At 45.9% G+C, this 24,805-nt stretch overlaps 1 protein-coding gene and 1 long non-coding RNA gene across 4 annotated transcripts in view; both read left to right on the top strand.

Moving 5' to 3' along the window:
- The window catches only part of LOC135373363 (uncharacterized), a 93,332-nt gene that overhangs the window by 55,046 nt on the left and 13,481 nt on the right, over positions 1 to 24,805 (top strand). For 2 of the 3 annotated variants that reach the window (XM_064606582.1, XM_064606578.1), the window contains one exon: positions 22,184 to 22,275. In XM_064606582.1, coding sequence (XP_064462652.1) covers positions 22,184 to 22,275 — 92 coding nt within the window. Of the gene's footprint in view, positions 1 to 14,463; positions 14,635 to 22,183; positions 22,276 to 24,805 lie in introns of all 3 variants that reach the window. The other variant, XM_064606580.1, reaches the window with a different exon arrangement.
- LOC135373338 (uncharacterized) lies at positions 11,791 to 12,308 on the top strand. The gene is made up of 3 exons (XR_010416415.1): positions 11,791 to 11,863; positions 11,937 to 12,086; positions 12,135 to 12,308. It is a non-coding gene; the product is annotated as an uncharacterized LOC135373338 (long non-coding RNA).

The raw sequence follows: 24,805 nt of genomic DNA, 5'->3' as shown, positions 1-24,805 counted from the left end.
TGTATACAGACCGCCCTCGAAGAAAATCCGCAACCCAACGTAGGGTCCGACCCTTGATCCCGCGAGCATACAGTTCATGGACAACATGGCTGTGGCTTACCGTGTCATACGCTCTTCGGATATCGAGGAACACTGCGACCGTAATCCGACCCTCGGCGCGCTCGTGTTCTACAAAGGTAATTAAGTCCAGGATCCCGTCCATGGTGCACCTGCCTTTGCGAAAGCCGGCCATGCAGTCTGGGAATTGCTTCTCCGTCTCTAAAAACCACTCCAGTCGGCTTAGAATCATCTTTTCTAGCACTTTACATACACAGCTCGATAGACTTATTGGCCTGAAGGATGATAAGTCTCGGGGTGATTTCCCTGGCTTTAAGACCGGGATGACCCTGGCTACTTTCCACGATGTGAGAAGTTCAGCATCGTACCAGCTTTTGTTAAAGATATGTAGTAAAGTCTTCTGTGCTGCGACATCCAGCCAGCGGATATGTTTGTACGTCACACCGTCGGGACCCGGTGATGATTTGCTGCTTCGTGATTGTGTCGCTGCACTAAGCTCGGCAAGAGTGAAGCTCAGGCCCAATGCACCTGGAGAGGCATCTTCGGTCAGTATTGTAGTGTTCTTGGCGATCTCTTCCGACAGGTGATATGATTGAGTCTTTGACGCCTCGGATGGCCTAGCAAGCAGGCTGCAGAATTCGTTTGCGATGGATCTCTCGTCGGAGTTTCGATGCAGGGCAAGTGCTCTGAACGGATACAGTTGTGTATTTGTTGATCCGAGTGCCTTTATCATATGCCACACACGTGTAGCGGGGATAAATGGTGTAAGTGTGGAGCAGAACGACTGCCACTCTTGCCGGGATAACTTTTGTAAGTGACGCCGAATGAGACGCTGCAGACGGCACGCTTCACGATAGTCGCATAGGTTCCCAGATCGGCGGAATCTTCTTTCTGCTCGTCGTCGGATTGCTCGCAACCGTTCATACTCCACGTCAGCCCGAGCATACGTTTCGGGCACTGAGACTACCTTACAAACTCCCTCCGCTGTGCTTTTCAAGGCAGTAATAAATTCTTCAGCGGTTGTTGCGCCGGCTATATGTAGAGCAGATTGGGACCTATACTTCCTCCAATCTGTGACACGCACCTGTCGTTGTTTCTTAAGACGGCTGGATGCATGATGTGTGATGAGCACTGGGATATGATCACTCCCCATTGAGTCAGCATAGGTGCACCACTCGAGCTCACGGGCAACTTCACGGGAACATATTGTGACATCTATTGAGCTATGGTAACGCGTGCCACGGAAGAACGTTGGTGACCCGTCGTTGAGTGCAACAAGGTGGAACTCGTCCATAATAGCTTCAAACAGTCGGCCGCGAGCATCGGTGTGCTCGCTACCCCATATTACACTGTGTGCGTTCACGTCTCCGCAGACGATTATGGGTGAAGGTACAGCACTGAAGAGAGCTCTGAGTTGGTCCATGGTAACTCTTACATTCGAGGCTATATACACACTGCTCACCGTAATGAAACTGCTCCGCAGTCGAACCCGGCACGTCACGTATTCGAAATGGTCATCCGTGGAAGCGCGCAAGCAAGCACAGGGTATTTCCTTCCGTACACACAACACGGCTCTACTCAGACCGTGGGCTTGTTGGGAGGAGTACACCTCATAACCTGACAGCCTGAATGTGGGGTCCACTCTTGGTTCACTCAGAGCTAAGATAGGGAACTTATGGCGAAAGACGAAGTTACGGAAATCCCCTATTTTCTGACGCAGGCTGTTACAGTTCCACTGGAAGATTGTTGCTTTTTTCGCAGTTGTAGCCGCATGCGGATGAACATCCCTTAATGGGCTCATGGCCATGACGGACTTCTGATATATGCAGGGAGCTGTATTAGTGCATTACAGAAGCCTTTTTAGTACCTCCTCCAAGGAGAGGACAATTTCAATGGCAATGCGATTCTGTGGGTGGACGTTTGGAGAACTGAGGTAGTTCTTTAGGGCAATGAAGAGAGGTCGCACCATTTCGTACAGCGTGGTGGAAGCGTCAACGAGGTCTGGGGACGTCACTTCTGTGACATGTCGTCTAATAGTCGGTGGTTGACTGCTAGGCATGTCGTCTCCCGAAAGTTCGTCTTGAGGGTTCTTCGAGGCTTTGCGCCCAGGAATGGACTTGGGGACTGGACTATGTCCTGGGGGATCGTGATGACTGCCACCGACCGTAACACCAACCGCATCTTTGTATGTTCTGTGGGTCTGACAGGCATTGACTGTACTGGAAATGAGCTGCGGACGATGTGCATGCTCCGCTTGGTCTAGTCGGTCGGTGTCCTTTAAGCGGGGAAAGTCGCTGTAGGTTGATATTTCAACTGAGGGTCGCGCCCTGTCTGGTGCCCTTTGCCCCTCTTGTCTGATCGCTACTCTCGCCGTCTTTGCAGTTACTTGATGTTCATTTTGGTATTTCAAAATTTTTACTTCCCGCCGGCGTACGGGACAGTTCTTGTCTTTCGTTTCATGCTCCTGTCCACAATTCACACACTTGATGGAAACCCCGATGCAGTCTTCAGCTCTGTGTGGACCAGAGCACTTGCCGCATTTTTGTTCATTGTTACAGGCCGGTGCAATATGCCCAAAGCCACCACACTTTAAGCACTGGACAGGTCTCTCTCGGAATTCATAGACAGGTATGCTGACAAGCCCAAAATTTAGCGTATCTGGACGAGGCCTTCGAGCAAATGTGACCTTCACGAGTTTGCTGTTCTTTCCCATCCTTCTGGCACCCGTGATAGTGGTAGGAGCACTCAAGTGCTTCAGTATAACGTCATCGCTAAGGTCGATGTCTATATCACGGATGATGCCGTGGACGGCTTCCTTGGCTACAGGTAAGAAGGCCTTCACAGGCATGTCGCAAAGAGAGCGTATGTTGAGAAGTTTCTGCACACTTGAGGCACTTTTGAGGTCCACGGCGACGACATTCTTGCGCCAATTCGTCCTGATCTGAGCGATGTCATCAGGGGCTATCTTTGAAAGTGCGGCGGTCACCTTAAGGTGCGTCAGCGGCGCGATGGTAAAACCTTTTATAGGCCGTACTAGTACTGTTCGGCAAACGCCGCTGGCAGTAAGTGCTTCGTCGCTTCTCTGGCGAAGCCTCTTTGGTCGTCGATGATATCGAGGAGTGATAAAATCGCCCTCGCCATCAGTCACCTGAGCGCCGTCTTCAGAGGCAGTCCCGAATGGTGTTGAAGGCCTTCCTGTCCGGTCGATGACCGTTTCTGAATCGGTGTCGGAAAAGTCGCCCATGTTGGCGACGTCTGGTATGTTCTGGTCCATGTCGGAGCATGGAACTGGAGTATCCATGGACAGAGTGCTGCCCTACCTGGGGGGACTTCAGCAGCGAAACCCGCTGATACAGACCCACCCGAAGCCTTAGAGGTCTTCCCAAAAGCTAGCTTCTTATGAGATATGGCAGAAGTTGTAATAAAATGTGAGTTAGATTGCAAGAGATGCCAGAGAACACGTCCGCCGTAGTTGACTTCTTCTTCGTTGTCTTTTGTCTTAATTTGTCTTTTGCACGTTTTTGTTACTGTTAGCAGGATTACTGTTGGACATACAATTATTTCGGACAGGCAGAATATTATGTCATCTCTGATAACTTTTTAGAATTTTCACTGATATCAACGTTCATTAAGGTAGGTGCCTTTACTATCTGTGAATGTTTGGTTGAAGAATAGCAAAGAATTCATGTTAACATTGTGTACTCTTATTAATTCACTGTCTGTATTCTGAGAGCTATGGAAAATGGAAACCATTTATTTGTCACAACTTCACACTGGATAGTGGTACTGGATTGGCGTGTAAGCTAAAATACCTAGATTCTACAATACTTGTGTTGAACTTGTTGCATTACTGTGGGCAATGCAACATTCATTACATTTTTAGTGGGTCCACTGCACAAATATCGTGTGCATACTGCATACATGCTATTCGATAGGCTAAAATACCTGAGCAGTGCTGTGTAGTCTTTTTATCCAAAGTCGATAATCTTACTGCAAAGCCGCAGAATGCAGAACAGCAATGTGCAGGTATCCTGCCATAGAGATCCACAACAGAGAGAAGACTTCTGAGAGCATCTAAATCAGACGAGACTTTCGTGCACAAGGCTGATCTTGTTAATGTCTAACGTGAAGTTACAAAATCCCAGCATATATAAAACATGTTGTAAGGTAGAAATTGAGGGTTGGTACAGACATAAAGATAAATATACAAACATATATAATACAATAAAAAGGGGTACAACTCCATCAGTTTCAAGCCGGCAAGGGTTGAGTTGACAAGACACTGCAGCTGTAGCACTGTTTCCCTGAATGTATCGCCCATGAATTCTTTTTGTGCCAAGTACTTATCTGGCCGCCGTGGTCATACATGTATTATGCTACACAACTCATCCCTTGCCGGCTTGAAACTGATGGCGTCGTACCCTCTTTTATTTTATTTTTATTTGTATATTTGTACCAACCCTCGCTCTACTTGCTTTCTGCCTTACATGTCTTATATATTCTGGAATTTTGTAACTTGATGTTAGCCCTGAAGAATTACAGCCTTCTGTGCGAAAGTCTTCTTTCTGTTGTGCACAGTCATTATAAAGTTATCCATTTCTTGTCATTACATTCTTTTTCTTCTTCTTTTTCTGCAGTGGTGAGCAACCGTAAGGGCACGTGCAAGAAAAGGGAGTCTCTTTGGGATGACAAACCCTCATCGCCTCATGAGGATACAGTGGTTGATGAATGGTTCATGTTCTCAAGCACATGGAAACTTCAACAAATAATTCATGAAGAAGCCAGTCAGTGCTAGCACCAGGAATTGAATGTGGACTGTCCTGTTACTATGGTCAGGGATGTTATATTTCAGGCACTCATTGACTTTTAGTGAATTACTTGTTGACTTTGTCGCCACAGCTCATTTGCCTATCCGCTAATGTTGCGGCGCGTGTTGTGTTTTTCTCTTTGTGTGTTCCAGGCTCAGAAGGGTTACTTTGGATCAGGTCAGGTACGTTTCATCTAAACATGGCAAACAGAAAGTGGTGTTTCTCAACACAACTTAGCAGTGGCCTTCATGCATTGCTGTTGCGGCCATTAAGCGTGAATAGAAAGCTGCACATTGTGTTCACTCTACTTTTATCTTGTGCTATGTAATCTTGTTCAAGTTCTGTCAAACGAGCGTGTAATGTTATCATACAGTTCAGTACTTCCTTTAAGTGGGATGAATGGCAACGCCTGAATGCAGTGTTTACGTATTGTACATTTAACTAATAATCTTATTTCTTAGCTTTCGCCGGCGTATTGTGTCAAGCCATGTTATATTAATTTGGAACATGTTTATTTTAGTAGCCAGAGCAGCTGTTACACAGTGAGAACATAGCTCGTGTGTGTTTGTCTTTTCCACCGCTGCCATTGGTTTTCCTCCCGGATGCTACGCATGTCAGGGATATGTTTTAGAACTGGTAGTTCCAGCCAAGTGAGAATTGCTTTTCAGAGGATTATCACGCTGGCAGATGAAACATATGGTTTAAATTATTTGCAGGACAGGAATTGCGTAGCTTCACACAAATACTACTACTACGATGTAAGAGTGGTTTCAAATCTAGCTTTCTTGTGTTCCTGACATTATTGCAGAAGATGTAGTATCCACTATGATCCTTTACATGCGGGGTATGTACAGTGCAATCAACAGATGCTATTTACAAATCTGTGTTTCCTACTGTGTTGAAATGGGGTAGTTTGTATCTGAGAGCCATATTGAAACACAGGCAGCCAAGGACAGACTTTTGATGACCTCGAGAAACTTGGCAACACATTGCAGGGACCCTGGATGCTGCCTAAATTTCCAGAACACAGAGATCAAGGCTGCGTTTAAACAACAAGTGGTTAGAGAAATCCAAGACAGTTGCATGTGTAAGGAGTCCGCTGTTGGATTTGTTTCTGTCCGAGATACGTAATCTCAACGGGGACGCACGGGCACACTCAGAATGCTACTAGGGCTGCCTGTGAAATAGAATTAGGAGAGGGGGAAGATATATAACCCTTTTTCTTGTCTGTTATTCTGTTGGTTAAATTAAATTGTAATTTGTTTAGCATCATACATGTGTATATTCCAGAGTCTGCTAATAAACATATCAGTTGAGAGCTAGTAGTCGCAATGTAGCTGTCTCATCCTGTCCTTGGCTGCTTGTGTTTCACTATGGCCATGTTTGCTATTGCAAAAAAAAAAAAAAAAAAAACGAAAACAGCATAGAAAACCACAAAAACAGCAACGTGGAAAGCTTCCTGTTTTAATGCTCACATGGAGGCAATGCAATGAGGTAACCTATTCCATTCATGAACTGCACATAGTTGTACACATCACAATGGCAACCGATTATTCAGATTTTTTTAACTACTTTGTCTTTTGGAACTTTGATTGCAGAGCCTTTTATTGGAGCTTTATGTGAATCCCCTCTTGAGACACTTTAAGATTGCTTATGGTGTGCAGTGTGTTAATTTTGAAACTCTACTGTGCTGAGGTACAAAAAGAGAATTGTCATATCTGCATTTGAATACATTGGAATAATTTGTAAGTACTTTCTTTGTTGACATTTATATTTGCAGCAGGTCCCAACATTGTTGATTGAGGTAAATGTAAATAAATATATTTATTTGCTTGCCAAACAATGCACAAACGTCTTCTTTTCTAGTGAAATATTCCCTGTTCACCAGACATAAATGTGGAGAAGTTAAATGGGCACAATAATGGTAGAGTCTAGCATTGTTTTTTGCCACTTCACATATATTCACTGTTATTCGTGTGCACATGTAGTACTACGAAGGTACAGCATGCACATAAAAATAATTTCGTATGCATCCACACATATGGTTCAGAAGATTAGATAGATGATAGATGTCCAAGCATATATAATTGTGCTTCATGTGCAATGGGTATGCTGACGCATAACTTCCATGAAGACAAGTTACATGAGCCCTGTAAGACTGCCCTTTGCGAATGGTTTGGTAACGTGTCTGTAACTGTAAAGGTAAGAGGCAGTCGAGAATGCTGCAGACAGGGTTGCAACTTACGTATTGCTTGTCATGTCCTACATGATAAATATTAAATACATAGTGATTTGTGCAATAATACCGGAGTACGGAATTAATTCAGGGACTGGCCAGTGATGTCACCCAGGACGATAGGTCACATAAATTTCCTCTAACACTTTTACACCCCATAAGCTGAGTTGTGAGTTGAAATAGCACTCGACAGAGGGATAAGGTGCACCCACTTATTTGATTTATAGGATCTATGCTATGCCCTAACCCTTCAGACCCCACATTTCTAGAAACACCATTTCTAAGTGGCAATACGTGCTCTGGTATTTCATTTGCGTCTGCATAGTGTGCAACCACATGGCTTCTGGAGCTTTCGTGTGCATGTTTTTGTGCTACGGTGCTCATTGCAAACAATGTCCAGATGCTAGACATGAAGTGCAGTAGTTTATAGCGTGCCACACGACGCAGCATGACATAGGAGTGTGTGATCCAAAGAAAGCTTCTGGAAAATGCACAGAATCCCACTAAAAAAGTTTAAAATGTGATTTGTATTTCGTTTTACGTCGCTCGTCGTTCCATAACATCGTCGACGGTGTTGCACAATCGTACGTAAAACTTGTCCCATAGCAGTATGCGGTTTCTCAAATACATAGCACGATTTTTTCTTGCAAAAATAACACGCTGTCGACACGTCAGTCAATTTCCTAATATAACTGACCCTACAATGGGCAAGTGCTGTAAAGGGGCTAACGCAGACGCGACTTGATACAAATTGTACGTGCTCACAAAACACAAACGACGACTTCCGGTCACAACATCACTGAGCTTGGTTCACGAATGAGTTCGCAGCTGCTGCACTGTTTACTTATCGCGGAACTAGCGGAACCCGGCTGTCCGCCATCTTCAAGCACAGATACGTGAAGCTGGAATCCACTGACAAGTACGAAGGCGCGTATACACCGTTCTCCCGTGGACGCCACCATATTGAAACGCGCACAGGGGTGACACAAACCCGCCATTGTTGTAACTACCCTCAAGCGGGTGCTTTTGGTAAAACTGCCATCCTGTCCTGGTCGCACGTCATAGAAAACGTCATTTTGAGGTCATGTGGCTTTGTTTACGTGTCGTTTTGCTGCTTACCGACATATTTTCACCGTCTTAACACCAAGAGATGAGCATATTTTACCAGCGTAAACTATGCGGTGCTTCTTCCGCAACATGGTAGAACATTTCACCTCAGTTTACGTACATCGCATCGGCTCGGTAGGTCTTAACCACTGATCTCTATGTATAAAAGCTGGATCGCGCATGGGAGAGGCACGCATTCGGGCCGCCATGTTGGGAGGCCCTAAAGCGCTGTGTGCGCCCATAGAAAACAATGGGAGGCAACAGAGATTGTGGGTATTTATTGCGCTGCAGGCGTTGATCGTTGTTTGTCGTCACACAATTTTGTAAGGTGCAAGTATACTGATGTATCTTAACAGTGTTTCACAGGTGTCCTGCTGTTCGATTCTTAATTACGTTATGTTTTGCATTCCGAAACTAGACCGTCACTGCAGTGCAGCGCTGGGGATTGTACTACAGCACGTTCCCCAGCCAATATTTCAATAAGAAACCATGTGAGATTAACAACAGCCATGTATATAATCTCCCGTGCTGCGTTCTGGACAAAAATTGTTCCACAAAGAACGGTCCCAGAAATGATATACCCGCATGGTAAAAAGAAATCGCCCCGTAGAATCACAGCCGTTGTTTCAGACAGGCGTATGCGTTTAGTGTGATTTATATGAAGCAAGAAAGAGTCTTTTAGTGAACGACAGTGGTGTCTTCGACGTAATGCCTCGCAAATATGAACACACCGAAGCACCCCAAACAATTACTTCACGCAATTAGATCACGCTTAGGCCAGTTAATCTAGGTATTGATGTAAACTTAATCAAGTTACTTAGTAAGTGGTAACACCTCCTTGAGACACAACACTTATCTCCTTTTGAAGTACCGCACTTTTTTCCTTCACTTGCTCTGATTATGTGCAGGTGAAATTGAATGTCCTTCACGCGTACTCACATGCTTTTGCTGAATAGAACTGCAGCGTGAACAAAGCTGCGTAGGGACGGGGGCCTGCCATCCACTGCTGACTTTGTCATGCTTGTTATGTGGAACACGTTGCAAAAAATGCAGCTGCACACCTGAAACTCCAGTCATTATCATCGTCATCTAAAAGTGAGTGTGGTAGCACTGCCGTGAAACCAGGCACGATTTCTGAAGATCTTCTATGGCACTTTCCGCAGTTTGCACATTTTTCTGCAGCGTCAGTCTCTCTCAGTTACTTTGCATTAACAGTGACTCCCATCTTACATTTTAATGTGCGAGGGCTCTCTTGCACTACAGATGTACGATTTCCAAACTGCAACATGACGATTTGGAGCTTGAAACTGGAGCCCTGGAGTACCCTGTCTATGAAATGATACCAACTGAATCATGTCAAACGTGATGTTTAATGGAAGATGGCTTTCTTGGTTGTGCATTCTGCGTGACAAAGATGTAACACGATATGCTTTTGTAAAGAAGATAAGTGATGTTATGCTCTATGAATAAAGAGAATATACATTTTTCAAGTTCAACATTTATTCTGGCATATACGCATTTCAAGATAGTGTGCAGGGAAGAATGTGCAGGGAAGTGACAAAACAATACATTTATTGTTTTGTGACCTCCCTGCAATGACAATATATATCTCAGGAATGACAATGTACAGGTACATTATGCAAATTTGTTGCACCCAATTTTCATACATGCTGAATTTTAAATTTTTGTTTTGCTGCCTATGTGTTTAGTATATTACAAATTGCTTAATGCAAACAACACTTTGTTAATTTCAAGCTTTTTGCTCCCATCTAAGATATTCCTATCCTGAAGGAACTGCCACTTCGACACCATAAAATATTCAGTAGGTTTCACTCTGGCAGGCCCTGCCACTGCAAATTTCCTGAATTGAAATCCTTCAAACTGTGTCATAATCTTAAATACGTCAATATTTCTGCAAGTAGTTGACATGCTGGAGGACACTCCTCCTGCAGCTAAGGCAACTACAGAGAGTTCCAAGAGGCCGAAGGTAAACCTACAGCTGCATGAGTGTGATCAACAGTAGTGCATTCTCAAGAAATAATTTTCTTCTTATAGCATATATGTGCATGCCTAGTAACTGAAACAATGATCACAGTTCTACAACGAGGTTTAATTCCTGAGGGTGTATACTGTAGAGGTGGGTTAGATCTACAACAGTTAATACAAGGTATTATATACTATGAATACCTTTAAAAATCTCATGTGACACATATGCTTTTACTTTTTGGAGGTGCTGCGGTGATCGAAGTTTGGGCACTGCTCAGGTTTTGTACCCATTTCTTGCGTATGTCGAGGCAGCTGTGAAGGAAAGCATTGCATAAATGTTTAAAACATCAGTTTAAAACAGGGTTTACAATTCCAATATCTTTTAAAAATTCCAACGTTTAAACGCTATTCTAAAAAGAATTATAGCTTCATCACTAAGACACAATGCTGGGTGAAGGGGCCTAAGGTGTATATAAAACTCTCTGAAGTGATGTGTTCCATGATGTGAACATGTAAAGAGAATGTGCAAAATTGAGAGAGGCTCACCACAGTGCGTGCACTGGGGTGGTTCCTCCCCGTAAAGTTGGAACCCGTGAATGAGGAGCATGATACTTACTGTACTGTACTGATACTGTAAGCTCGATCGCATCAGACGATGACACAGATGATGCTCGATGACACAGACGATCCTCTGGGTAGCCCCCGTGAGGAAACCTGTATTCAGAGACCACACTGTACAAATAACACGACAAGCTACAAATTATTATTATCGCAACAAGCTGACAACATAGCTCAGACACAAAGGTGGTATCCAAGTCACACCACACCACCGTTACGTAGGATTTTGTCACAAATCAAACCAAGGCACAAAAAAATACCAATACATGAAAAAAGGTGACCCTCTTGGCCTTATTACGTCGTAATACTGAACCTATACGCGAAGGTGGTTCAAAAAAATGACTGTGCACTTGGTACCGTGCTAGCAATGCATGCAGAAAAGCGCTCGAGTGCTCGCACATATTGATGACACCACTATCAGTGTAGCGTAACATGTTCTCTCCAGCATATTATGCACTCAAACTGTATTTGCCGGCGGGTAAAATGCAAGTGTGTTCGATTGAACCTCGGAAGAGCGATCAAACAACTTGCACCCACACTCTAAATCCGACACCCGATATGTACCGCATGAAAGAGGACCCGCACCTGGGCCAGGCGGTACACATGAGGTGCAGTCCTCAACCAGCAGGTACAGTCCGCGACCACTGCGAAATTCAAACGGTACAAGGGCTCCGAGACCCATCCGTACCGGCTAGGTACCTTTTAAGCGCGATCTATAGCAGCTGTACCTCATGTGTACCGCGTGTTTCCGGCGCATGAGTACGAACGCCTTCTCACGATATCCATGCGCTGCAAAAATATTTCGTGTGATTCCGAATACCAGTCTATAAATTCCCTTATGCAGCAGTGCCGTAATGGATCAGCACTATCATTCTGTCAAAGAAGTGCAATAACTAGAACCCATGACCGTGAGGGATCGCATGTTTGGGAAGAATTCGTTTCTTTGCAACCGCTGCAAATCAGTTTGTTTTGAAACGTCGGGGAGCGAGGACGAGTCTGCTCGGTCTTCCAAGAAATTCGTTCGACGCGTTCAAGATTGAAGTCATTTAAGGTGCGTATTATATCTCTGAAGTAATTATTCGTCTTCACGATGCATTTTCGTTCATCTTCGCTCTGATTCCCAGTGGTCCTGATCACCGGCAGGCTGGACACAACGACTGAGGGACGGAGACAACGAACTTTGTGCTTCATGCACGAACGTTGATGCGTGAATTAGAGGAGCCGAGAGTGCATTTTACACCTGGATTACACAAGCAAGGAAGCATGTTTTTCAGGCAAGCTATTTCGGTTGTTGGATTTTTTTACATTGTATTTTCTCCTAGGTTACGTCAAGCGATGTCGTAAATGGGTGAGTCAATCGTCTACTGTGGTTGGTGTTACGTTCTGCGGAAGAAACGGAAGTTGGGGAAGAACAGCTATCCAAAGGTGTGGAAGAGATAAAGAAGCGTGACCACAGAGCAGCTGCAGTGGTGAAGGAGAGACGCAGTGGTCATCGTTCATCCATATACGTTGTACCCCGTGTGTTCGGCGTTTGTGCATCATGACAATCCACGCTCGCGATGGACAAGCATCAACCCTGAAATGGATATAATTTTCGAATAAAGGTATTTGTTTGTTATATTTATCGTGCAGCGTAGCTTCCTGGGGCTGTTAATATATCGTGGAGGAGGGGAACCACCACGACGGGTAGGCCTAAATCGCTGCGCGCTATCCGTTACATGTACCGCATGTGAGGGCGCATGTACCTCTTAATTTTAAGAGGTACATTTTTTAAAAAATGTACCTCTTGGCCAAGCGGTACTTAACCGTTACATATGCGTTACCTGATTTAGAGTGCAGTGCTGGTTTTGGGCAAAAAAAAACACTTCATAATTGTCAAATAAATGTACAGAATGGACGCCTATTTATTCCTTGATAAAGAATGACTCACCTGTAGAAATTTCGGCCCTGTAACCTTGCCAGTACGGTTGGTACGACCGTAATTGCAAGAAGTTGCCATGATCGTTGCGGCGACTGTTTTGGGTACAGTAAGATAGCGGCCGGTTGCCGCACGCTCGCGCTCCCTATCCGCGATCCAGCCTTTTACAATCGAGATCAGCGGTCTTAACGCGCGATCGTCATCACATCTTTGGAAGCTGTCAACAATACGAGGCTTTATGTGTAAAACTGTGCGTTTTACTGCGGCATTATCGGAAAAAATAATTACCGCGATCGAAAAACATCCAAAACGTCGTCCAGAAACAACAACCGCATTGTTTACAAACGGTTTGGCCGTCGATCACGGGCGCCGCCATCTTTAAGGTCACGTGTGCCTTGACGTTTGCTGTGACGTGCGACCAGGACCTGTCCAGGATGCATTGCGTTCGCCCAGCAGGCTTCCGTCTACGGAGCCATACACTGGATGCCACCCCTGTGGAAACGCGGCGCCGTCTAGTTCGGGGAGCACATTGAAAACTGTTTACCACACATGCCAGAGAGAAGGAAAACACACGGGCCGTATGCTTCCTCCCTGATATCGCTTTCCTCCTTGCTGGAGTGTGCTGCGTACGAAAGCGCTGGGTGTGAGGCTGGCTGGAAAACGGTGTATACGTCACAATACCCGTTCGGGTGCATCTACGTCATAAAAATGGCTGCGCCCATGTATGTTTCGGAATGAATTATCTCTTGTTGTTGTTGTTGTTTTTTTACATGGTACTGTACCGAACTGGGAGAATGAAGTTGCATTTTGGGGAGAGCTGGATGTGGGCTTTCAGAATACCACAATCGTTTCGATTGTTTGGGATATCGGTATAGCTAACCTTTAAATGCGGAGTGCGGTATGTTGAGATTTGGGCACAAGTTAAACAACGCCAACGTGGGCAGAATCTATCACTGTGGCGTCGCTCATTATCATCGTTATCTCGCGACGTAATGCCACGAATGATGAATTAGTTAAGTAAGTAACGCTCATTGAAGCTTCTTTTGTTCATTTAGCCTTCGTACACGCTCTGTCCCTACAGCACTTTCCCTTCAGCGTATCCCTGATGTGCGTGCGAATTCCCCGTGACGGTTTGCATCAGGGTTGCGGAGTTGCCACTCCGGAGTTGGAATGATTCCGGAATCATTCCAGGTTTAGCAGAACCCGGAATAGAATTGGAATGGAATGGCGAAAACTGCCCTAGGAATGGGAATGGAACGATTTGGGTGCCCCGGTGGCAGTTTTGGTTTCAGCAAGCTGGTTTCTGCCCTCGCACCCTTTGCACCGCACCTGCACACGGTCAAGGGTGAAATAACATTGTCTTTGTGCTTTTTCCGTGCTTGGTGATGTCAATCTCCTCTAGCACTGCTGGACTTGCCAGTATGGTTACCGGTCCTTTCCTTTTATTGAGGAAATTAACGAAATGGAATTGGGTTGCCAAGCCATTCCAGGAGTGGGAACTGACGATACCTTTTCATTCCGAGGAATGGAAAGGAATGGAATTATCGCAAATCTCCATTCCTCGAAATGGAATTGGAACGGAATGGGAGGCCTCATTCCGCAACCCTGTTTTGCCTGATATCGATCATTGTCACGTGGTTTGGACCAAGTTGTCTTTCTGCTAATGTACGATAAATAGGTGTACTCAGCTTCAATAAGGCATAGAATCATGCTGACCACTAATTCATTTTCAGTTTTGGTTTGACGGCGTCATGGTTGGAAAGGAAGAAAAGCTGGAAGTCGCCACTTTTTACAAGATCTTCAATTACGTTCCAGCGTCGAATGATAAAACTTTCAATAACGTGATGTTCACGGAGATGCATGTCACTTGTCCAAAGAACATGATGTCAACGCTCTTACCAGAGGTGAGTGTCGCGAGCACAGTCGTTACTGTAGCGAATATTAAATAAAGGCGGGACACTCTTACCCATGGACGGAGTCGGGCTACACATCTCGAGAGGGCTGCGAATACGTGGCAGGCATTGGCCATTCTGAGCATCAGGGTTGCGGAGTTGCCACTCCGAGGTTGGAATGATTCCGGAATCATTCCAGATTTAGCAGAGCCCGGAATGGAATTGGAATATGGAATGGCGGAAACTGTTCGGGAAATGGAATGGAATTAGGCATTTTTTCGCTGGCGGAATGGAATTGGAATGGACTGGTCTTGGTGCCACACGGTCAAGGGCAAAATAACCTTGTCTTTTTGCTTTTTTCGTGATGGGTAAATGGGTCAATCGCCTCTATAGCACTGCTGGGCTGCCCAGCACGGTTACCGGTCCTTTTCCTTTTATTGATGGAATTAAAGGAATTGAATGGGATTGCCAAGCCATTCCAGGAGTGGGAATTGGCCATACCTTTTCATTCCGAGGAATTGAAAGGAATGGAATTATCACACATCTCCATTCCTCGGAATTGAATTGATTGGAATGGAATGGGTGATCCCATTCCGCAACCCCGGTGAGCATTATGCTTCATTTTATTGAGTCCAGCCCCCGGTTGGGGCCAATGCAGGGGTGGACAAAACGTGTACAAAACAAAACAAAAGTTTTCCAACACAACAAAAGTGCAACGTGACCTCATTGAATGCACATACAAAGGGAAGGCACCAGCAGTGTCAACACTAGCCGTCCCCCAGTGTATCGGTCCATAGAAGAAAGCGCCACCTTCTGCATGACTGAGCGGGTTAAGGGGCCCCACTCGTTCTATCGTTCTGGCGTGGTAGCCAAGTTGGTGCTGAGGTCAAAGGTGGTCGTGGGTTCGAATCCTACCACCAGCTGTGCTGTATGAGGTTTTTCCCTCTATTTTCCGAACGGATGTCTGCACGGTTTCCCCTAAAGTCGGTCCAGGGTGCATACGAACCCCGTTTCCCCCCACACTCCTTCCTGCCTATCCTCTCTCCATCTATCCGTTCACATCTGTACGCCACTCGTAGCCTCAGTTGCATCGGTGCGCTCACTTGAAATCACAAAAACGAGGAAAAGCAAAGAAACCGAGGCGTGCCGAGAGAACGCTACGCATTCTGGACGGGTCCTGGTCACGCGTCACAGCGAACGTCAATACACACGTCATCTTAAAGATGGCCGCCCCCATGGTAGGCGTCCGAAGAATTCTTAAACAACGCGTTTGCCGTCTCATTCCGCCGCTTGGAACGTCTTTCAACCTCGGTAACTATTTTTGATCCGACAATCTCGCGGTAAGACGCGCAGATTTGCACATAAGGCCTCGTACGCTGCTGATCACTTCCACAGATGTGATGACGATCCCCCTTCGTTGAAGGAGCACTTAGGTGACTTCCGATTTATTTATTTATTTTTTTCGGTGCAGAGTTTTCTCCAACGAATAAAATGAGTTCGTGCGAAAAGACTATTATACAGAGCGAGCGCGAGGGCTCTCTTCAGCCCACCTTTGAAAAATTCGTCCCCTCGTGGAAAGAGCGCATCGCAGAACGAGAGGACGTCGTGACGTATGCTGCTCCGCTCACGTGACCAGTGACGCGCGGCGGCGCAGCTCAAGCGACGTCACCTTGATACAGAAAGCCCGTTTAATGCCTCCTCTCCTTCCTCCGCTTCCTGGATACATATAGTCAGAATTGGTCCGCTACAGCGATTTGCCAATGTTGTCAGTTCAAGAACTCGCCAATGATTGCGGCTAACTACGCAGATTTGAACCTGTGGACTAACAGTGCAACGGGCTTTCCAGAAAATTAGTCTCGAGAAAAATGTGGAACTATTTGGCGCCTTATTTTGTTTTCCCATTTAGTACGCGAGGACGTTCCCCGTCCAAACGACTCCGTCGCAGACGACAGTGGCTGCCCATGTGGCTGACGGTGGCTCGTCTTCATGGCTACGACCGCTGAGAGCACGTTCGCGATTGGCTATCAGCCGTTGAAAACCCGATCCTTATTGGCTGGCTGAGTTGTTACGTCACGGCGATGAGTAAGCAGGCTTTCTCTATCTAGGTGGTGTTGGCTCAAGCATGTATGGACGGCCCTCTGTTTACAAACATGTGACGTCACGACAAGACCGGTTCGATGTCATATTTTGCTGTAGTGGGCAAGATGCGCGAACAACCCGTCGGCTGATAGGCTGAGGAAGCCGATAGTGGCTACCAGCATCCTTTGCGCGGCGGCAAAACGTAATCATTGACGTAGGGGCGCAGGTCATCGATAAGTAGCGCTATAATAAGCTCAGAAGAAACGGCGCACGGAACCTTCACTACGTCACAAGAAGATCTTGACACGCGTCCGCGACTGATTTCTCAGACGGCTTTTTTTTTTGTCAATTCAATTGCACAGCTATAAGACACCGCAGAGCGAAATAATAGAGGGCCTTAGCAAGCCGGATCTGGCAGCTCGCGATCGTTAAAGGAAGACTCCGGGACAATCCGAAACTGTTACAATGGCTGTGGAAAGAGGTTCGATACATTCTTCGGATATGCGAAATAAAGTCGGTTTGAAGTCGGGGAGTCGTTAGCTGCCAAAAGAGCTTGGAAGCTCAAAACCAAACCGAAACTTCAAAAGCTTACCTTTCCTACTCCTGTGCCACGCGTGACGTCACCGGTAGTCTCGTGTGTCAGACTGTAATAAAAGTGGGCGGAGCTTCGGACATTGACAGGTCCCACGAATGGCCAGACCCCCCTTTTAAAAGGTCACGCGTGGTACAGGAGCTAGGAAAGGGAACCTTCAGAAGTTTCGGTTTTGTTTTGAGCATCCCAGCTCTTTTGGCAACTAACGAGTCCCTGACTTCCAAACCAACTTTATTTCGCATATCAGAAGGATGTATCGAACCTATTTACTCAGCTATTGAGATAGTTTCGAAATGTCCCGGAGTCTCCCTTGAAAAGAGGGGTCTGGCCATGCCACTTGAGCTATGCTCAAAGCCCGTGGTGACGCATCTGTACTACTGTGTCACCCACAGCGAAGGAGATGCAGAACGTGCGTTATCGATGTGGAAGAGCCTCAACAATCATGTGTGCAACATTCATGACGGCCATGAAGACCCATATACACGCTGTCTGCACCCTGTCCTGGACCAGAACCACCGACCGTGGCTCACTCCTGGTAAATGAACTTGCAACAGAGCTATTCAACATGCAATAGTTTTTCTCATTTGTGTTAACTCTAATTATATATTATGTTCCTGTGAAGGGTCACAGCCTCCAAGGAAGCTTGCAGAGATAACTCTGGCAAAGTATCTGCTGAAGGATATTCCAAAGCTTTCTCCTGATGGTCAGACATCAAACTTGGAAGCATTCCACAGCCTTCTCATCCGGTTTGCTTCCAAGTCTGTTGGGTATGGCCCCAAAACTATGAAATGCAGGTTTGTAGGCCTATTCAGTAAGCTGCATTCTGCTGGAAATTATTTGTGTGCATGCAAATGTATTGCGAATTTATGAAGTACGCTTACATATAAGGCACCAGGATAATTACTTTCCCCATTGAACATGTAGGACGCAGCTGGCCATCCTGCATTTCAATGAAAACTCCAACAGGGCCCATGCTTTCACAGAAGATGGAGAACTGCGCTACCTCACGAAGCGATCGAGGGTGTACTCTGGAGAGTATGTTGCACTGCCCGTCAAGGAGGAGCCTACCTTCAGTAAGTGAACCACGAACAAGACACAAGTACTGAGCCGGTGCCATGTCAGCCTATCCATATTAAATTCAAAAGCATGAGCACATTTTGTTGCCGTTTTCAGATTATGCTCGCAAGCTTCTGGACAAGGTGGTAGAGCTCTACCATAAATGGCCTACATTTGACGACGCATGGGCTGCAAACCCTCCCGATGAAGTGCCCAGTCTAACGAAGAACGAGCTCCCTGTAGACAAGAAGGCACTTGTAGAGGCCAGGCAACACCGTTTAGAGATGTGTCGCTGCTGCCTGTGAAAGGAAGGTTCGCAAAGTACGTGAACCATTCGGTTGCTGTATCGTCAAAAGTGCATAGCAGATATTATTGTGCTAAATGTCAACTATCGACATTTCGACAATGAGGAGACTCGGCACAAGAGAACATTAGCAAACAGCAATTTTGTTTCACTGCTCCTTTGTATGAAATGAGTTGACAATGTAGCATAGATCCACAAAAGTATGTATTGAAAATAGTTATGGTACATCAGTTTTCTCTCTGCAATGTAGGTCTAAATCCAGTGTAGTACGTCGAAGGAAACTTTTCCCGAATTGCCCGCACAACACATGATGGCAGCACACGACGGTTCCCTTCGCCAAGGTGCCCCAAGAATACGCCACCCAGGTGCCCCCAGATGTCGCCTCGTGAATACCCTCATGGTCTGATGTGTCTTCAAGTCACTAGGAGGCACATGAGCCTCAAAAGAACTTTCTGTCACGTTCACATGACACGTTGGCGTTGAACTACTGTGTCGGTAGTTGGTACTAATGATACTACGCGGCATTAAACTGCTTATAGGGTTTCGTGCTGTGCTTGGATAAATTTCGTGACAGGTGTTACTGTCACAGTGAGACTTAACGTTAATGTTTGGCATCTGCAAAAAGGAGCCCGAACCCATCACCTCATCCGTGAGGCCCCTCACGAAAGGCCTCATGGCCTCAACCGTGAGGTCCCTCACGAAAGGCCTCACGGCCTCATCCCTGAGGTCCCTCACGAAAGGCCTCATCTGTGAGGCTCCTCACGGAATACCTTGTACCCTCACGTATTGCTGGCCTCACGACGACTGGACTCATGAGGAGCCTCACGGTGGGCCTCATGAGGGACAATGCCTCACGACTGTCGTCGTGAGGAACATTCAGCGTGGTCTGGCCTCACTCACCCTCACCTCATCGTCGTGAGGTGAGGGTGAGGCGTCTTCATGAGGGTCCTCATGAGTGAGGACGCCCAGCTATGCTTGCAGGTGAGTGACCACGAAAGAGTGAAACTGAACCGCAAGACAGATACAGTCACCTGTGTGGAAGGCTAGCTTATCATACTACGCACTGGCACTAGCTTATCATACTACATACTACGCATTTACTTCATGGCGGTTTCCATCTGCAGCTTTCAGAAGGGTCAGTGACTACCTATATTAATTTGATGCTCACGCAATCACCCCTGGAAGAGAACATTATGGATGGCCTGGAAGAACGCATGTGGAGACATCTGAAGACTCGAAACAAATTTTATGAAATGGTAATGTAGCTGCGTTTGTGTTTCACTGGTACGTTGGAGTCTTACAATTTCCAATTTCAAATTTATTGTTGAAAGCCCTACAGTATTTATTCCCCCATGAGTTTCAGACATGGTTTCCATGCATCCACCATATGTTGTCTCCCTTCATAGTTGAAAAGACTAACTGGTATATGCATCTGAATAACTAACAACACTGGTGTCTGCTGATCTGAACATTGGCTTGCAATTCTATATGATCTGGAAGATGTTGGTAATGTAAGAAATAACTATGTACTTATAGATTCCAGATTACTGAGAACACTAACAGAATGTGTGTGTGTGGGGGGGGGGGGGGACTGAGAACACTTTTTCGCCGGTACTTGGTACAGAGGTACTTGCTACTATTCTGTATCCCTGGGCTTCGATGTGACGATACACATCAAAGGTCTGTTGCTACGAACAACAGGCTGCTCCTGAGGCATTTCTGTGCATAACAACAACATGCGACAACCACAGTTGTCGCCCAAAGATTTCAATGGACGCAAACAAGAAGAGATGGCCGAGGCATACCACAATTAGGGACGACACAGATACATAAGCCTCAAACACCCAGAAATTAACGAATTCAGACAACTCACGGAAAAGAGGTGCTGACGCGGCTTCATGCGATTGGCGCCAGCGCCTTTTCCCTCTGAGTTGTTTGAAAGATATCGATGATCCATCGATGATCAATGATCAGATGACCGAACTAATGGCCACTCGACGATGGAACATGGTCTCTTTGAAATATCATAGCCTCGTGTGGTCATCGGTTGGAAGTTTGTCAAAGGCCCTTGGAGCTCTGGCTGGTGCTCCAAAATGGTTTCAATCGGTACAAAACCTTAAATTGTCCTGCCGTTCAGCGATCAGCCTGATGCGTGTGTCACAGCGGCATAAACAGTTCCTGTGGCACTGCACGAATGGCACGAAATATTACGGCATTAAACAGTGACTGTCTTTTTGAGCACCCGCATAACAGCTGCGCTTGCGTGTTACGTCCGCTTACAGCGAATCATCACAACGGAGCATCTTTCAGGATGGAACGAAGGTATACGTGTACGCAGCCGTATAAACGCGGTAATGTGAATCAGCCTTTCTCGTACACCAATAGACCTGTTGCTGTGTGCCAGTTGGTGCGAACGTCAGCGGACCATAATATGGAACGCGCGGTAGTTTATCAGACGACGTGGCACTTTCAAATACATGGTCCCGAGTTGTTCGCACTTGACAAGACAAACCGCTTTTCCTGTGAATTTCCCTCATGCTCTGTAGCTGTCCTAGACGCATACCGCTCGAAAAACCATGCAGAACCCGCCGATGAAACTCCCCAATTTTTTTTTCCGTGGCCATACATGGGACCTGCCTATACCTCGAGCTCCACCCACTCTATGGGCTCTCTGGCCAATCACAGGTCGACATACAATTCTTTTTTTATTACATCCATCCAGTACTTATAGTTCACCCTTATTAAACTGGGTGCCACCATTTTGGAGAAACTGGACGGATTTGGATTGAAACGGGTATCGCTGGTGACAGACAAAAACGACGGATTTTGCGCCCACTTTGATCAACGCCATCTGCACGGAGAGAAGGGCATGTTGGGAAGGCTCAGAATTGCAGAAATGGTTGCTGGCAGACGTGAATGACCACGAGAGTGGTACAACCGCTTCCTCGTAGCAGACGAGTGCCGGTGTTAACTTTTAAATCACGTAACGTAAGTAGATTGAATCAAAATTGCGGTAAGATGTATGTATAAATAAAATTCAACGATATGATGCAAACACTTACTGATCACGTCCGTCTTTCTTGATATTTTCTTGGGATCGCGGTCTTCACTAGGCCTAACTTTAGCCTAGGCCTAGGCCTAACGTTAGCGCCTTAATAATGATGGCTGATTGAATGAGCTGGAAAGTTGAAGCTGATTTTGCAGATGATGATATAAACTCTCAATATGAAATTTATGTTGTCTGTGAAAATTTGTTGTTACGAAATCTTCGCTTGGCCGTTCCAAGCGGCATTCTCCATTTTGGAGAAATTATAGTGTCATGACAGCCCCTATGAAATACGGCAACCAATGAAATGCGCCCAAGTTTGATTGGTAGGTCGAGCCCCCTTTTTGGGCTCCTCCTAATGACCAGACTCTCTTTTAATACACAGCACTGTTTGCTGCAACAGCCTTATAAGCGGGTACGGTTCGACCGCGTGGCCTGCTAGCGGCAGTACGACTGCTAATATTTTTTCCCCTTTCTCTCGTAGGATGTCTTCATATACTCGAAAAATCTGATCTTCATCGGCCCAGGTGGTTCTATAACTATCACTGGGGAATTCAAGAAATCAGGAGACACCAGGTGGGAAGCTGATATGATATCACATTTTAAACAATGAGTGATTTGATTGTGATGCATACTTTGGCTATCGCAGCCAATCATAGATTTTACACATGGAGGTTAATGCCAACCATCATCCCGAATGACGTCGGCCTCTCCCCTGATTTGTTGAAAATGCAACGCGTACGCCTCTATGTTTTTTTCTCTTTTTTTTTGTTTTTACAGCTTATGCAGTACATAATTGGTACATAAAAGGCGTACGCCCCCTGTTTTCAACAAATCAGGTGCGAGACGGATGTACGGGGGCGTTCAAGTCAAAGTGGGACTTTCTGTCTCCTGAGTGTACAAATGGCTCGAGCTACTTCTTTTTCGTCATTTTCACACGCGACAGGCCTCCGCGTTCACCCCGTGGTGGTCCAAAGTCTGTGCAAAACAGAAGACACGTGGTGGACAAGATGGCCGACAACGAGGTGAGCGCACACATCGAACAGTGAATTGTCATGAAGTTTCTCGTGAATGAATGCGTAAAGTCATCTGAAACTCACAGAAAACCTCAGGCTCGGTATGGTCACGATACACTTAGCCGCAGCAAAGCGTTTGAGTGGCGCAAACGGTTCCGAGACGGCCGTACATCAGTGCTGGGCGATCCCGGCCGGGGCGGCTCAGAGTCCAGTGTCAGAGTTCCTGAGAACGTCCAACCTGTGGAGCGCCCGATCCTCAAGGACCGACGGATAACATGTCTCGGTATCAATAGTGCATATAGGGCTATAAATAGTACATATTACTGCCAGGTTCTCGGGATTGTGCATAAGGAGCTGAAGCAAAAGCGGCCGGGCCTCATCAGCAAAGGAGTTCTCCTCCTACAGGACAATGCACGCCCGCATACCACGCATCTCACGACACGCACCTTACAGAAACTTGGCTGGGAGTTGCTCCCACATCCCCCTTACAGTCCAGACCTCGCACCCAGCGATTTCCATCTCTTCGGGCCACTGGAGGCGTTCCTTGGGAGCCGCCACTTCAGCAGAGACGACGACGTCAAGAATATACGGTCCGATCATGGCTGCTACGCGCCGGTAAGGATTTCTACGCTGCTGGCATCCAAGCACTCGTGAAACGCTGGGACAAGTACATTAATGCAGCTGGAGTTTACGTTGAAAAATAAAATTAATTTCTCGCCTGTAAGTTCATTTTACTTTTGCGAAAAATGAAAAGTCCCGGTATGACTTGAACGCCCCTCGTACAACAGACAGGAATCTGAGAGGCTAGTAACTACAGGGAGAAAACTGATATGTTAATTACGTCAGACAGGAAACTGAAATGTTAATAACAATAGACAGGAAACTGAAAGGTTAATTAGAACAGACAGGAGCTTGGAATGTTAATTACAATAGACAGCCGCCACTTCAGCTGCGACGACGACGTCAAGAATATACGGTCCGATCATGGATGCTACGCGCCGGTAAGGATTTCTACGCTGCTGGCATCCAAGCACTCGTGAAACGCTGGGACAAGTACATTAATGCAGCTGGAGTTTACGTTGAAAAATAAAATTAATTTCTCGCCTGTAAGTTCATTTTACTTTTGCGAAAAATGAAAAGTCCCGGTTTGACTTGAATGCGCCTCGTACAACAGACAGGAAACTGAGAGGCTAGTAACTACAGAGAGAAAACTGAAATGTTAATTACAACTGACAGGAAACTGAAATGTTAATTACGACAGGAAACTGAAAGGCCAGTAACTACCGAGAGAAAACTGAAATGTTAATTACAATAAAGAGGAAACTGCAACGTTAATTACAACAGACAGGAAACTGAAATGTTAATAACAATAGACAGGAAACTGAAAGGTTAATTAGAACAGACAGGAGCTTGGAATGTTAATTACAATAGACAGCCGCCACTTCAGCTGCGACGACGACGTCAAGAATATACGGTCCGATCATGGATGCTACGCGCCGGTAACGATTTCTACGCTGCTGGCATCCAAGCCCTCCTGAAACGCTGGGACATGAGCATTAGTGCAGCTGGGGATTATGTTGAAAAATAAAACTAATTTCTCGTCTGTAAGTTCATTTTACTTTTGCGAAAAATGAAAAGTCCCGGTTTGACTTGAACGCGCCTCGTACAACAGACAGGAAACTGAGAGGCTAGTAACTACAGAGAGAAAACTGAAATGTTAATTACAACAGACAGGAAACTGAAAGGCCAGTAACTACCGAGAGAAAACTGAAATGTTAATTACAATAAAGAGGAAACTGAAACGTTAATTACAACAGACAGGAAACTGAAATGTTAATAACAATAGACAGGAAACTGAAAGGTTAATTAGAACAGACAGGAGCTTGGAATGTTAATTACAATAGACAGCCGCCACTTCAGCTGCGACGACGACGTCAAGAATATACGGTCCGATCATGGATGCTACGCGCCGGTAAGGATTTCTACGCTGCTGGCATCCAAGCCCTCCTGAAACGCTGGGACATGAGCATTAGTGCAGCTGGGGATTATGTTGAAAAATAAAGCTAATTTCTCGTCTGTAAGTTCATGTT

The sequence above is a fragment of the Ornithodoros turicata genome, chromosome 1 (genome assembly GCF_037126465.1).
Source record: "Ornithodoros turicata isolate Travis chromosome 1, ASM3712646v1, whole genome shotgun sequence".
Lineage (NCBI taxonomy): Eukaryota > Metazoa > Arthropoda > Arachnida > Ixodida > Argasidae > Ornithodoros > Ornithodoros turicata.
This window is presented reverse-complemented; position numbering and strand designations above follow the sequence as displayed.